General features: G+C 45.4%; 1 protein-coding gene across 2 annotated transcripts in view; it reads left to right on the plus strand.

Moving 5' to 3' along the window:
* The window catches only part of RIPOR2 (RHO family interacting cell polarization regulator 2), a 109,575-nt gene that overhangs the window by 28,708 nt on the left and 65,651 nt on the right, over window positions 1–15,216 (plus strand). The window contains exon 1 of one of the 2 annotated variants that reach the window (XM_030971905.1): window positions 12,303–12,430. The exons of the other annotated variant lie outside the window; for it this stretch is intronic. Coding sequence (XP_030827765.1) covers window positions 12,370–12,430 — 61 coding nt within the window. The 5' untranslated portion in view covers window positions 12,303–12,369. Of the gene's footprint in view, window positions 1–12,302; window positions 12,431–15,216 lie in introns of those variants that run through there. 2 annotated transcript variants of the gene reach the window in all.

Raw genomic sequence — 15,216 nt, forward strand, 5'->3', positions numbered from 1 at the left:
ATTTTACTGTCATGTATATGTTAGGAAAGGCCAGCTAAGAGCCAGAAGAGGCTGAGGATTGGATCACAGAAGCTCCCCAGCTCTTGTAGCAGTCCTCTCCACCAGCATGAGCCAGCCACTGAGGAACACATGTCCCTGCCTCAGGTGGCTTTGCTCTGCTCATGGGAGCAAGCAGCTGAGTGGTGACAGCTCACCCACAGTCAGGTCTGACAGATGGAGGCTATCCTGGGCAGTACAGCTTTGCCCTGCCTTCCCAGTTTCCAGGAAAAAGGGCTTGAGCAAGAAGGATTCGTCACCCCCACTTGCTGGAGCTCACTAGAGTCAGGCAGAGTCACTTGACTCTGAAGGTGAGAGATGAAGGAACAGGAGAGCACGGGCTGAAAGCTCAGTGTATTGCTGCTCTGGTAGTTCGCTGTCACTCTCAAAAAGCAATTAAAAAAGTAAAATCCACAAACTCTCAGGGCTGGGTCAGTCCTTCTGTTGCTGTTATGCTGTTAACATATTTTGTGATCCTCCTACGCTGAGTTTCTTTCTTGTTATGCTTAACCTTGACCACTAAGAAAAAAAATCATCTAGCAACTTCAAATTCAGTGATTCATTCCACAAGTTACTGCATTTTCTAAAATACAATCTACTCTAAAATCCTAATTGGAGGCTTATAGCCTGCCTCAAAAGTTTGCCTTTGGCCTAGAAAATGGAAACAGCTGTATTCAGACACACTTACAGAGCTGGGCTTGCAAACATAGTGTGATGGACTGCTTAACTGAGTGCTAAAGCAAGTGGGGACCAGAGGGGATTTCATTAAAACCTCCAAGCGAAGGCCTTTTGCTTTGCTTTAATCAGTCAGTAATCCCCAGGTGTGGCACAGGAACAAGTGGGCGCTCTGGGAAGAGGTGTTTGGGTGAGCTGGCATTAGGCAGTGTCCCAGCCTTGTGGTGCAAGGAGAGTCAGAATCAGGCTATCACTGACAAGGCACTCAGAGGGAAAATCTCACTAAATATGAAGAAATAAAGATTAAAACTCTGTGGAGGTTTCATCTATGACAAGGCTCGTACATGTATGAGAAGTTTCCTTCAGGTATTTCCTTCCCACCTCCAGTTCCCTACTGCCCCCAGCAACATCTTCCCTGCAACTTGTCTGCTCCATTCATCATCTGCAAGCTGGAACAGTATACTTTTTGGGTGGAAATAACATTGCTTGAATGCTAAGAGGGAAAAAACATAATTATTTGCTTTTAGGAAGGAAAACACAGCAAAACCAAAGGGCTTGGATTCACTCAACACTATTTGAAATGCAAGCCCTGAATATCAGCTCATGAGAGTAACCAGATTTGGTTCATGGCCAGCTGCATAGACCTGGCTGTGTTTCAGCCAGGGGGCTTTGCCTGCTCCCCCTGCACAGAGGAGCTGTGTGGCTCTGGAGGAGATCCCCCCATGTTTCCCACGGCAGCCTCTGTTTGCACTAATAACTTCCCAGGCAATGCTGGCCACACCTGGAAGCCCTAACATAAGTTTGTCTGCCTAGCATCTTTCTTTAGTCTCTTTTAAGTCTTAAATTTACCAGAAAACTTGCCAGCAAGATCCAGAGACCAGATTGAGATTAATTTTAAATCTGGCCGACAAAAGAAGGCTCAGATGGAGCCAGCGCTGCACTGAATATGTCACCAGCTGCCTTTCTTCTCTGCTCTGCTCCAAAAGACAGCCTATCTACTTCAAACAGGCAGCCTTCCTTTTCCACCTTCTCAGATGTTTTTAAGCAACCTAGTTTCACTGGAGAGCAGTCCATGGGGGCTGGGGTTTCTTACTTTGAAAATGTGAGACCTTCTGGGCATCAGCCACCAGGAGAGTGCCAGTCACCAAAAGCAGGCGGTTTTGGAGGGTTACCAAAGCTGCTGCAGAGGCAATTCTCCACGGGGAGGAGAAAGGTTCAGAAATTGTTCTCAGCCAGCTTGGTCCACACTGTGAAACCCTTGCAAAAAGGAAATGGTCTTCCTACGTGTCAGTTTTGACATTGCCATCCTGTTTCTTTCTGCATTTCAGCATGCTAATTGCTTGGAAAGGTGGGGGGTAAAAGATCTTATACTTAGATCTTTGTGTAGGTGCTGTTGCTAAGATGCATGATGGAGAAAAAAAGTTCCTTTTTTCTTTTGATTTTATTCCCGTCCTGGCCATACTCTGCAGAGGAGCAGGGAGGAGGGGCACCATTCCCTTGCACACCAGCCCAGGGTCTGGCAGGAGGGAAGGGTGCTGTGGCAAAGGGCAGACACCCTGTGAGAGGCTCTTCCTGGGACTCTGCCTCACACCACAGGGGTGGCAAAGGTGAGCTGCTGTGTCCTGGGCAAGGTGCACTGCCAGTCCTCACTCTGCTGCTCCATCCTTGCCATGCTCCCTGAGCAGTATGATCTCTCTGCCCATCTCTAGAACTGTGAAGTCAAATAGAGATAACATATTATCACCCCCAACTTTTTTCACAGCGTTTTTTGCAGCACTCTGTGCAGGGAGCATGAAGTAGGGCATGCCAGTGTGTCTTCCACAGTAGCTGCTTTGTCAGTCAGTGTAGATCACTACTTTGTTATCACAAATTTCTTGTCTCTTCTGCAGTTCTGAGACCTGTGTCAAGGCTATTAGATCAACCATAACACTGTCCTGTTCTAGAAGAAAGACCCTCCCCACAGGGACATGCTGTTTGTTTCTGGCTTTCCTTCTTTTTCACCAGCTTGTTATTTTTCATCAGCCATGAATATTATTTCTGAATTTCCTGTTGTGTAAAATACTAAAATTCATTAACATCAGACTGAGCCATTTTCTGTTTACTGTGAGAAACTAACTCCACAGTGCACTGCTGTTTAGAAGAACCTCATACTGGCTTCAAAATGTGTGTGTGCAGTCTCTAAACAAGAGTTAAACTTGATAGAAAAAGAAAATTCAGGAGATGCAAACAGGAAGAAAAGTAATTGCATGAAGTGCCACATTTTGCAGAAACTCTTGTTGCTATTTTTACTTTTTTCTGTGTTGTACTGCTCTCTCTGAAGTTGCTCTCTCAGCAAACAGGGCCAAGATGAAAGACAGGCTGATTAGCAAAATCAAGGCTGCTGAAGAATCACTGATGCAGTGGGTGGTGATCTTCCCCTGAGCCAGCTAAGCATTAGTGCAGCAATGCAGCAGGAGGGATCCAAAATCCTGGCCATGTACAGACAATGGAAGGTTTTAGGTACCTTCTATGAGTGAAGTCTGTTTGGGATACCATAGCCAACAACTGCCATTATTTAAAGGTGGAAAATCTGCTCTTTGCTTCCTTTCTATTTTCAGGGTAGAGAACTGCAGATGCATGCAAATATTTGCAGAGATTTCCTCATTCTAAGGTACTCCACAAAAGCTATCATTCATTGTCCACCCAGCTGCCAGAATCTCATCCTGAAAGATGTGGATGTGGAAAGCAGTGAACCACTTTTTCTTGAAGAACCTCAAGTCCACATTCCTCAATTGACCCCCCTGTGTTTGCAGGGAAGGGAGAACTAACTGTTGCTCTTCAGTTAAAAGCAGCCAAACCCAAAAATGCCAAATAAGTCTGCCATGGTCATTACACTGTTTCTGAGCTGCTAATCATTTCAACAAATTGCAAAAAGGGAGACACTGTCCTAAAAATATTTCTTTTTAAAAAATCCTCTTTTCTGCCCTACTTTGTAGGAGCAAAAATGAAGCAATCCCACCAGGAGAGCTATTACCAGCCCTGTGCACATCCAGCCCCTGCACATGCCCTGTACCACTTGCTCAAGGAGGAAGGCAAACAGGGCGGGGATGCCTTGCAGTGCCATTTCCTTTACCACAGGTTCCGTTCCCAGCTGTGCTTTTTCCTAGGGCTTCAGATAAAGGAGAAGTAAATCCTGCTGTTGCAATTATTCAGAGAACTCGGTCCCAGAGTGTTACCAATGTACCAAGAGGCTGCAAACACAAAACAGGGACATTTTTCAGAACAATTTCTCAAAAAGCAACCTGAAATACAGAACAGAATAAGCCCATCTCAATTTAACCTTTTTTTGTCCTTAATGAAAGTGTTCTCCTCTGCTGACACATGCACAGTAGGCAATATGAAAGCTTATCTATCCTTTGGAAACAGCTCCTTATTTTTCCAAAGCCAAGGTGCTCCAGTTTTAATACAACCCCACTGCTGACTGTGCCATGGCCACCTGCAGTGTATGGGTTGGAACTGGGGAAGGATCAAAAGCCTGAGTCTTCAAATTGCCACTGTTTAGGATTAAATGCTCAGATTCCCTGGGACCTTGGCGCCAGGTGTCAGGCACACTTGGCCTGGGAGATAGCACCTCAGTCAGGGCCAGTATCAGCAAAAGTTTCACAGAAAACAGACTGGGCTTCAAACCAGACTACCTCACTGGTGAAGCTGATGTCACACTATCTTTGCCATTACCTGTGTGAGCTACAACGAAGTGATACCTTCCTACAAAACAGAGGAAGTTCAAGGTTTAGGTCTGTTTCAGCTCTTGGAGTTATAGAATGTGTGTTAGTGAAACTTTCCCACCTGATCACTCAGATGCCACTGTGACAGTCACACTCCCACTGCCTGAGATTTAACTGCTGAGCCCGAAGTCCCTTCACAGGAGGAAGTTCCACTGAACCAATGGGTCCCCCATTTGACCCCATCCACACACCATGCTCACACAGACAAGTTTCCCTTGTACTTACAATTCTAAGTATCCCATAGCGAAGTCCCAGACATCTGTCTTATTTGAGTAATTGAATTGTGGTGCTATGGCATAATAACAGCTAAAGCTGGGGGGGCAGGGGGATCCCAAACAAAGGAATTCCTGGGCTTTGATACCCTTACAGTGTATGCACCCACTCTTCACACTGCCTGAATCTCATACTCCTGCGTGCAGCAGCTTTATTTGCAGCAGCAATTCCTTATGTCCACTAGTCCCTGCTAAGTGCTGTGCAAGAGAGATGTTAAACAGTAATTTATAGCATTTTAGGGACTGATGAGAAGAATGCATTGTAGGCAAGGGGGAAATGCTGAGACTTGGCAGTGTCCTGGAGATGGAAGCAGCTGCCTGAGAGAGATGCACTCATGCTCCTTTGAGAGCAGCCCCAGGCAGGGTCTGAGCCATCTCACAGCTGAGGTGCCCATCTCCCCCACAGTTTGCCCGAATATGGGAGAATGTCTTTAAAAAACACCCTTTGGCAAAGGAAAAAAAACCCCACACTGTCTTGCAAAATACCCAAGATAAGTTCTGTCAAGAATTTTCTCCCAGAAGCAGAAAGAACGCTGCTGGTTTGAGCTGGAAGAAGCAAAGACTAGGGGAGAAGACCAGCTCCTGAACTCCTTCCAGTAGCTGGAGAAACTGGAAACATCATGTACACAATGAAGTAAAGGGCCCCAAACTGAATAGTCCACAGGCAGGATTATTAATGTGAAGGAAAGGCAGATCATCCACAGACATCATTTGTTTGATAGACCTGAGAGTTTAAAATAAATGACCTGGGGCTTTCACTCTATTTCCAATAGTTTACCTAAAGGAAAAGAAGGGCAACTCATATATTTTTTGAAATATTACTAAAATAATGTTGTGAATCACCTTTCACTATTCTTTGCCTGGGATGGAAGACATGCAGCTGAACAGTGAGATGACTTGCTTGCCTGTATTTCCTCCAACAGCCAAGGTAGTTAGTATTGGAGAAAAAAAGTATTATTAACAAAAATTATGGCAGAGAAAATTGAGATGGTCTTGTTGCTTTGGCATAGGCACTAGAATATTGTCTAGACCTCTTGGGTCAATTGTAAAATTTGTTCACATTAATGAAGGTATTATATAGTTGATATCTGACTTTTAGTAAGACATAAGGTTGTGATGCTTGGCAGGATTAAGCATAGTTGTTAGTTATGCTGGGGATAGCAAGCTCCCATATTATTATAGTATTCAGACTGCTTCTCTTTAACAATTTATAGAAATAACCTGAGGTACTTCTGAGGGAAACCCATGGGATTTAATCATCTAAGAATGAAAAATCCATCCTCTATTCTTTGCTCATGACAATGACCTCACTGGATTACAGAGGAATAGGTGACAAAAGAACTAGGAAAAAAGAATGAACACGAAAGCAACCAGACATGAAGATTTCTTACAGAAGGAGAAAGATAATAGGGATACTTAAATTGCTTGAAATAGCAAAAATATTCCCATCCCAGTCAAGAGCCACTGGAATGTGCTGGACCCCTCAAGCAGTGGGAAAGTTTAGCACTTGGCTAAGTGTCACTGAGAAATAAATTTAACAAGTAGAAATCCAGTATTACTCAATAGCTGCTCTAGCAACACAGCACTGAGTCTAACCTCAAGAGATCCCCTATTCCCACTACCCTCCCCTAAGACTTCAGAATCAATCATTCTTCTGCTATTCCCAATAGCTACATTTCTGCTCTGTTCTTCAAGAGCCCTGGATGTGCTTTGTAGGTTAAAACAACACTCTGATTCACTCAGCACTGACTCACCCAAGCACTGTCTTTTGCTGCTTCACTGTCTTGGCTGTTGGAAAGTGGTTTTCCCAAACTGACTTCTTCCTATTTTCTGCTTGTTTGCTACCTAATCTGCCTCCTCATTTGCTTCCTCCATTCTGCAGCCTCACTTCCTGACACCTTGTTCACAACAAAGATGAAAAAGAGGGCTTGCGTACTGCTCTTATCTCCTGTATTTGTTCTCTCTCCCTCAAATGAAGTAGCTACAGTTTCTCCATTCTTTTCCTTAATTTCCCATTTCCTAGCCCTCAGAACAGTCTGGTTGTTCCTCTCAGGAACATCACCCAACAGTCTCAACATCCTCCTTGAACTGAGATGTCTGAAAGCAGTGTCCTACCTTTGCAGAAGCCTTATTTACCTCAAACGCTGCCTGAATACTTTGTGCTCTGCCTTTGATCACACCTGATGGCAGCAGTCTGCTGGTTTTGGGTGCTGTTGCTGAACACCCTTTTGCTGTCTCCTGCCTTCTTTCTGAAAACATGCTACTGAAGTAGCCATCCCTCAGCCTGCATTTATAAGGATTATTCCTGCTGAAGCATAATACTTCACAGATCATTCTCTTGAATTTAATTGTTTCCAGACTGCTTCTCCAGTTTGTAAGTATAAGCTTGAATTTTGATTCTGTCCTCCAGTGTACATATTCTGGGAAACCTGGCATCTGCAATTGTAATGAGTGTGATCACATCTATTCTGGGATATTAAATATCATCTAGGATATTAAAGTATATATTGAATAATACCAGATCCAAGGCTGAGCCCTGCAAAATCATGCTTGACCATTTTCTTATCTTTTGATAATGAGCCACTTGGGAACTACTTAACTGAGTACAATTTTCAAGATTGTATTCATTCTGTAGGGGCTTCATCCAGCATGGTTTGCTTTCTCCCTTTGAACTGAAATAATATTTTGCTATAAGAAGATAATAGGCCAAGTGATACTGGAATGAAAAAATGATGTCTTGGAAGAAGCCAAAGTCGCCTTTGATGTGCTGGTGAGATGTGCTAGGTGTTGTAGACTGCAGTGTCACACTTGAGTGCACACAAATGCCACTCACCCCTGGGGCCTGCCACGGGTTCTCTGCTCGCAGAAGGGTGGGTAACATGAATGGACACCAGTAGGGCACCAGCAACACCAACAACACGTGTGCCATGCTTCCTGCTCACTGCAGTGTGTGTCTGCTGGGGAACTGAGCAAAAGGCTAATGTGCTACAGGGATCCTAAGGAACCACTGTTCTCTCTGCTGTGTGAATGGTTCCTGGAGCCAGCCCCTTTTTCAGCTCTCCAAAATGCATGGTGTCTATTTCACAGCCTTGTGAAGATTTGTGCACAGGGCTCTTAATGTCTGTGAAGTTGTGTGCAATGAGTCATGTCTTCTACTGGCCTGGCCTGCTGACTCTCCTTCTGGACAGTAAAAGGGAGAAATTCTCCCAGGTTTTCTCTGGAACTGAATATCCCTACATAAAGTTAAACAAAAAAAAAAAAGAAAAAAGAAAAAAAGTGCTTAGATTTTTTGGCAAAAAAGTACAAAAAGTTTCAAGAGTTGGAAAGAACAAATTATACTAAGCTCGCTCAGACACTGACACAGACTGTCTAAACATAATCTAAGTCCCTGGAGTCCCTGTAACTTGCAAATGAGTTAACAACTAGACAAGTTATTGTAACTCTGTTTATCAGGTTTCTGAGGAGCATGTTTTGCTGGAGGACTGACGCTGCAGCAATATCCAGAGCAAAACTTTTACAAGTACTCCAGATGCATATGAAGACTCACTTTCCCAAACTGACCAGCGTCAGCCACCTTTTTCTACGTTCTCTTTCATACTGTCTCCACCTCAGAGTCACCTGCCCTTCCTTCATCTCTTCTTCCCCTCCTTTTTTTCCCATGTAGATTATCCCATCAAATGTAATCTTCACTCCTAAAATAGCCTCAGAGGGGCTGTTTAGTGCCCTCAAAGCAGGCCACTAACTACTCCTGTGATCTGCAACTTTCTGTATCCTGAGAATCTTTCTAGTGCTGGAACAGGAGATGTGAATAGGGCAGAGCTGCTTCAGACACAGAAAATGGCCAACTCATCTCTCCTGCTGCTTGTGGAGGTGTTGGTAATTTAAGGTAGGGTTGAATTAAAACATCCCCAAAACTTCTAAATGGCACAATTTTTTACACTTTTTTATTAGGAATGGCTTTTAGTCCTGTATCTGGAGATAAAACATCAAAACGCTTGAGTTTTTTCTGGATCAGAAATCCTAATAAACTAAGTTGCAGGGGAAGAAGAGTAAGGTTGGAGTAATTTAAAGAAGCTGCTGTAGAAGTTGTCTCCTTTTGCTTGATCCACCCTTGTTTTTGACATTTCCCCAGGCTCCCCTGCTTTTTGTTGACAGGTTCTTTAGAAAATGGGTGTTGGCTTTTTCTGAGAACAGCATCAGATGTGGTTACATGAAAAATATGCAGGTGAGAGTTTTGCAGTGGATGCAAAATTGATTGGGGGCTGGTGTGGGGTGGGTCTTTATAAGCCAACAAGTGAAAAGAACTTACTGTGTTTCAGAGCAGCTCAACAACTATGAGAAAAAAATACTTCTTGTGGGTACAGAAGGGAAAAGCCCCAGATACGCTACAAAACAAAGCCGGGAGGAAGTCACTTTGTTAGGCTGATGGTTGAGATCAGTAAACAGCAAAGACAAACTGCCAGGGCAAAATCCTGCTGCCCCAAAGGCAAAGATGGAGCAGGAGGAAGAGAAACCTGGGCATCCATGTGAGGTGGACTGTTTTTGTCTGTGTTAATTTATCCTGTCTCAAGGGAAAGGGCACTGTGCTCCCCTGGGGAACAGGTCTCTGGAGGAACGTCACATGCTGTGAGCAGTGCAGGTGAGGCTGCTGTCAAGGGACGATGTGGCAAACGGGAAGGAATCAAAGCAACTCCTCTTTGTGCATCTGCAACGGAGGCTGAGTCATTACCATTCATCACTAGCCCGACTGGTGTGTTAATTCTGGTGACAGTTGTTTTCGGGAGAGAGGACAGCTTTTGATGCCTTTTAATTCCTGAAAATAAAAGAAAAAAGGGCTGTCAAGGTAACAGGCATCCGGAGAGGCTGACTGAAAACAGTGGGTAAGGAAATAGCTTTAAGTCCCAGGGAAATGCAGCATAAAAGGGAGCTGCCACAATAACCAGGACAGTGTGGCTTGCTCCTTCACATTTCTGAAGGAAGCAACAAGTGGCTAAAACTTCCCGTGCCCAAGTTACAAATGACCTCCAATTGCAGGACAACACAGGAGAGTTAGAGCTGCAGTATTTTCTCTCTGATTCTGCCTGCTGGGATGTCTTTCTGATTTGAGTATCCATATCTGTATTTGTAGCATCATTCATCTTGCAATTTATTCTAGTCAAGCCCAAAAACCTTCCTCAAGAGAGCAGAAGCCTCTTCTGGCCCCAGTCCTCAGAGACTGACAGGCTCCACAGCACCCTGGGGCAGCTTAGCCATCGACTTTACAAGGGCTCAAGATTTCTGCCAACCACTTCCTGCTGTTTCAGGGAAACCATGGGCAGTGGCTGCCCATTGCCAGCAGTAGGCCTTGCCAGGAAGCTTTAAGACAAGATATACCTTGTGGTGTCTTTCCTTCAGCACTTCTCCTTTTCCTCACCCCCAGCAGTCATTTCACATGCTGGCCCCACTAGCCTATGCAAGCTCAGGGGTTCCTAGCCCTAACCCTGGGAGGCAGTGCCAGGAGAGGTCCCACCCTCCTGTACCAGCATCCCTTCCCTCCAGACTGATGCTTCTCCTCTGCAGCTTTCATGTCCCTTACTATTCCTCTTTTCATACCTCTGTCTCTCATTGATCCCCTCTTCTTCTCTGCTTCCCCTCATCACCCAGTAATGGTGTTTCTCTCTCACTTTCTCCATCTACTCAGCACCATGGCAAGAGGGCCATACTGAGGCAGAGGGGTGCTTTTGTTGAGTATCATCTAATCAGAGATGGTCCTTGCCTTAAAAAAACATTTCAAATAAGCAGAGCAAGAAAAAGATTGAGGGAGGATGTCTGGAAAGGAGGAGTGGCTTCCCCAAGGCTGTCCAGCAGGACCAGAAAGAAGTTCTCTTCTCTTGCCCGTTGGACCAAGCTGTCATGTCTGCAGGGATTTGAACAAATGTAATTTTAAAACAAAGTCAAGTTTGAGGGGGCCCTGTTGGCAACGGAGTTCCTTAAGAATCCAAGGAGTTACAAGGAATCTTGCTGCTGTGGCAGAGGAAGGACCCAGTGGGCAAACCACAATGCCCCACTAAAAACCAGTCCTGGGATCCTCTTGGCTTCAACCACACCCACCTAGGAAGACACAGCTTCCCAACCCTGGCAAGGCAGCAACTCACAGGTTGTGCAACCAAGACCCCTGATGTGACAGCGAGGGGGAGGCATGAGCGGGTGGGATGCAGCACCACTTTGCAGGGACCCTGCACCCAGAGGAAAGCTGTGCCTGAGCTGGGAAGGGTGTTTTCACCTTCCTGTGATGACCAAAGTGCTGCCATAGGATTTGCTAATGGACATGGCCTGGGCTGGGGTGAAATCAGGTGCTTCAAATGGACTTGTCCCATCTTTAGTTCAGGTTGTGCAGTGCCTTGCAGACACCCGCTGGGAGAGCTTTAAAAAATCCCAACATAATAACTAGAGAGGAGCTCATTATATCTGTGACTCATCGGCCGGAAGCTGCAGTGAACACGGCTGCTGTGCCAGGAGTCTCGCTTCCAAGGGTGTGGTGACACGTGCAGTTACTAGACTGAGAAATTGGTGCTCAGCTCAGGTTTACTGTCATTGCATTCTAACTTCTGATAGTAGAGCTGCCTCTGCTAGGCCCCACAGTGAACAGACATATCCCTTAGTGGACCGCTAAGACAGCAGGGCTGTGCAAGGCTCAGACACTACCTAAAGGCCAAATGTGGTTTTGTACAAGTTCAGAGTAAATTAGTTTGTAGGTCAGGTCCTCTCCTAAACTGAGGGACCTGACACAAAGGAGTCAACTTGCTATATAAAGTTCAAGAAACACAGTGACAGGACAGACCAGTATGATGCCGAATTAGGAGTGACAGAGATACTCAAACAATATGCCCATTGTTGGCAGACAGCAAGTTTTACTTTGGTGGTGTTCTGTTGTACACCTGATCAAGAAGTCCTTAGGTTTGGTAGTGCAGCACAGACTGTGACTCGGATGAGTGTAACAGTGAGAATCATGTCCCTGCCAAGGCATCTGCCCATGGGACAACTGCCATCACCTCTGATTTCCAGCTTGTCCATATGTCCATTGCTATGGGCCACCCCAGCATGGGTGAGAAAGTTATGCCACTGCCACCGTGCTAAAAGAAAAATTAGTTCCATCAACACACGACAGTGAGAGAGCCTGGGGGTTTCCTCCTGTCACACTGTCCCGGGGGTGAAAGGGAGGAGTTGCTCTGCAGTCCAAGCAGGGTGAGCTGTTCCCCGGCTCTACCTCTGCCACCAGAAAACATTCCTATTCATATGCAAAACTTTTAACACCCCGGGCTGACAGGGCTGCCGCTGCTGCGCAGTTATGGCGCTCAGCAACAGGGCAGGGTGCGTTTCAAGCCTGTCCTGCTTCCTCTGCTCTCAAAATCAACTTCTCTCTCAGCAGTAAGGACACCCCACCTCAAAGCTCATCTCAAAGGCTGACTGTAAAAACAGGAGGCGTCATTTCTATGAATGAGATTGTTTTCGTAAGTGCAGATGCGGAAGCTGTTACCACCAAAATATTTAGGAAACTGGTGAAAGGAAACAGTCGAGCTGTAGCACAGGAACAGGTTCAAGCACTCGGCTCTGGGTGCGCCCTGAGCTGCCTCCTTGCCACCATGCAGCACTCCCAAGAAGATTTGACTGCACTCGGAGAAGAAGATGATTCCTTTGGGGAAGGTAAAGTCATCTTTTATTAAACTAATCCTTCTCCTACTCAGACTAGAGACCGGTTACTAGCCTGGGTGGTATTTCTTGTGTAAATCTGAAGTTGTCTGTGGGCTTCAAGGTCAGAGAAGCCTTTTTCTCCTTAGAGAATGGAGAACAAAGGGACCATAGATACAATAAAAATACTTTCACACTGGTTCAGCAGCTTCAAGGAAGTTACTGCAGAAGAAAGCTGGGGGGACACCCAGTGTGTTTTCTACAGTGGCTGCACTGTGCAAAGTAGCACATTGGGCATTCAACACCACAGGTGCAGCTGTGGTTAAAGTGGTAGGGGCTCTTTACAAGAGCTAAAGGTGACTTGCTACTTAAATTATCTGAGCAGAATTAGTATCCTCCTCTCCAACTGAGACAACCTTTCCAGTGTCATAACTTCTTATCCCTAAAACTGCTTCTGCTGATGCTTGATTCCTGTTGCTTGCATTCTGTACCATCATTTACATGTGTATTGAGTACTATCAAGTCAAAATAGCAGAAACACAGATAAGAGGGGAGGAGGAGGAAGAATCTGGCCCATGGTGTTCAATTTCTGCCACTGCTCATTGCTCCCCTTTGCACTTGAGCCAGGGGGAGAACTTGCTCATGCAAATCTTCCCCCGGCCCCCAGCCCTCCACAGTTTCTAAGGGAGTTGAAGGCACAAAGAGCTGCCTGGATCCACTCCAAAGACTGTGAACCTTTAAACTCACTTTCAGCACAGCTTCAGCAAGCCTCATTTAAACAAAGCTCAGCTGCGGTTGGTATGGAAAACTTAGCAGTGAATAGTGCCAAATCAAGTTATCTGAGCCCCAGTGAAAGGCATCAGCTCAGAAAAGAAAGCAGTCTCAATGATGTTCTCTCCATACTCAAATACATTTCTCACGTCTCTGTGCCCCCACTTCTCACCCTGTATGCCAGTCTGGGCTCAGAAGGGCAATGAATTTGCTGACAGGAGAGGTCAGTGCATTTGCATTGTGGAAGAAATCCTGGTAGTCCAGGAAACATCTCATGCCAGTGGGCAAATCAACTGGCACTGAAAGTACCCCATTGCATTTGCTGCATCCTGCATTCAACACAAGTGGATGCTGCTTCCCAGGATAATCATCCACGTGCTCTGACTTGATATGGACATTTGCAATTGCTCTGAAGAGCCAGTGGGTTTTTAAGCTTCTTTGCTGTTTCTGAAACCTTTAGCTCATGTTCTTAATCAGAAATGTGGAAGGGAAGGAGAGAAATGTGGGCAGGTTAGTCAACATATATATTGTGTTATCTGAAGGGAATGATACACCACTTCAAAAATCTGTTCCAGCCTCTCAGCTAAGTTGTTTCTGGCAGGGCTGATCCAGAAACGCTAGAGGAGGCTCTGCTTTTTCAAAGGCAGGAACATTTTAAAAACCTCTCCATGACCCTTCTTGGAGCAGGAGGTTGGAACAGATGATCTTCTGTGGGGTCCCACCCCACCCTAAGGTATCCCATGAGTCAATGAGTTGGTGACATCCTCTTCAACTCACCTACATGTAACTTGGAACAGTTGTATCCCAGCTGCTCTCTCAGACACAGGGATTGTTGGCTCCCAAAACTGCCAGCTGGAGAGCCCAAACAATACAGGCACAGTGCTAGACTTCCCCTTCAGTCCCCTCTCCTCTCTCTTGAACGGGTTAGCAAGGAAGCATTAACTTTCTGGCTGCTATTTCTGGAACGCTGCTGACCCTGGACAACCCAGAGCACTCCCTGGGGCTGGGTGGGATCCGGGCGGGAGGAGCGGGGCCGTTTCGGTCAAAGGGCAGCCCCACCCCGCTCATGCTGCAGCCTCAGGCGCCAGCCAAAATTTTGTTGCAGCCAAAACTTAGTCGCAGATTTTCAGGCCAGATGGAGGCACTTGTCAGGCACTGAACTCCCAGCTCAGTGCAGACCTCAGCTCTTAGGGCTTGACCTATTTTTATTATTTTCCACATCCACCTTGATTTGGAAAGTGATGATGGCAAATCTCTGTCCACCTTTCTAACTCATCCCAAGGCTTAGCTACCATCACAGTTTGAGACAGCTACATTCTATGTCTTCTAGCACTGATCTGTCTCTACTTTTTTGGAGTTAGTTTCCCTCCTGTCCAAGAGAGCTAAGATCTCGCTATTGCTTGTGCATATAAAAATCTCATATAACTATCTACAGGCAATATTCGGACCACTCTCATCCTTTGCCAAGCAGACTGTTATCAATGACTGTTTCCTTATAAAGTTTTAATCTATTAAGAATTTTCATGGTTTTTGAGACCAGTCCCTTGGAGAGATGTGGACACCAGCATGGAGCCCAGTGCTCCAAAACTGTCAGACCAGGGACAAATCCAGAAGTTATATGATATGTTTATTCATACTTCTTAAGTATATGTATAATATATCAGGATCAGTTCAAGGATCTGCTGAAGTCCTTTCAGGTTGCAGCATCACATGAAGGTCTGCTCTTCTCAGATTTTTCTCTTTAATCCTCAAGTCTTTCAGAGTCAAATTTCTCAGGACAAAGTCAATGTTTTCCTGTCAGGATGGCTTATCTCCCTTGCTCCCAGCTATGCCCATACTAAAACCAGATGATTCACCTCACTTCCTCAAGTAGCCTGTTTTCCACTTCTCCAGACATTGTGCCATCTGTGCCATACTCAGTCAATCGCTGTTTAAAGTTCCCTTTCACATCACTGACATAAAAATAGTTCAATCCCATGAGGGAGAACCAATCTTTGTATGTCCTCTTTAAAAACTGGCATCTTTGATAA

This window comes from Camarhynchus parvulus, chromosome 2 (genome assembly GCF_901933205.1).
Source record: "Camarhynchus parvulus chromosome 2, STF_HiC, whole genome shotgun sequence".
Lineage (NCBI taxonomy): Eukaryota > Metazoa > Chordata > Aves > Passeriformes > Thraupidae > Camarhynchus > Camarhynchus parvulus.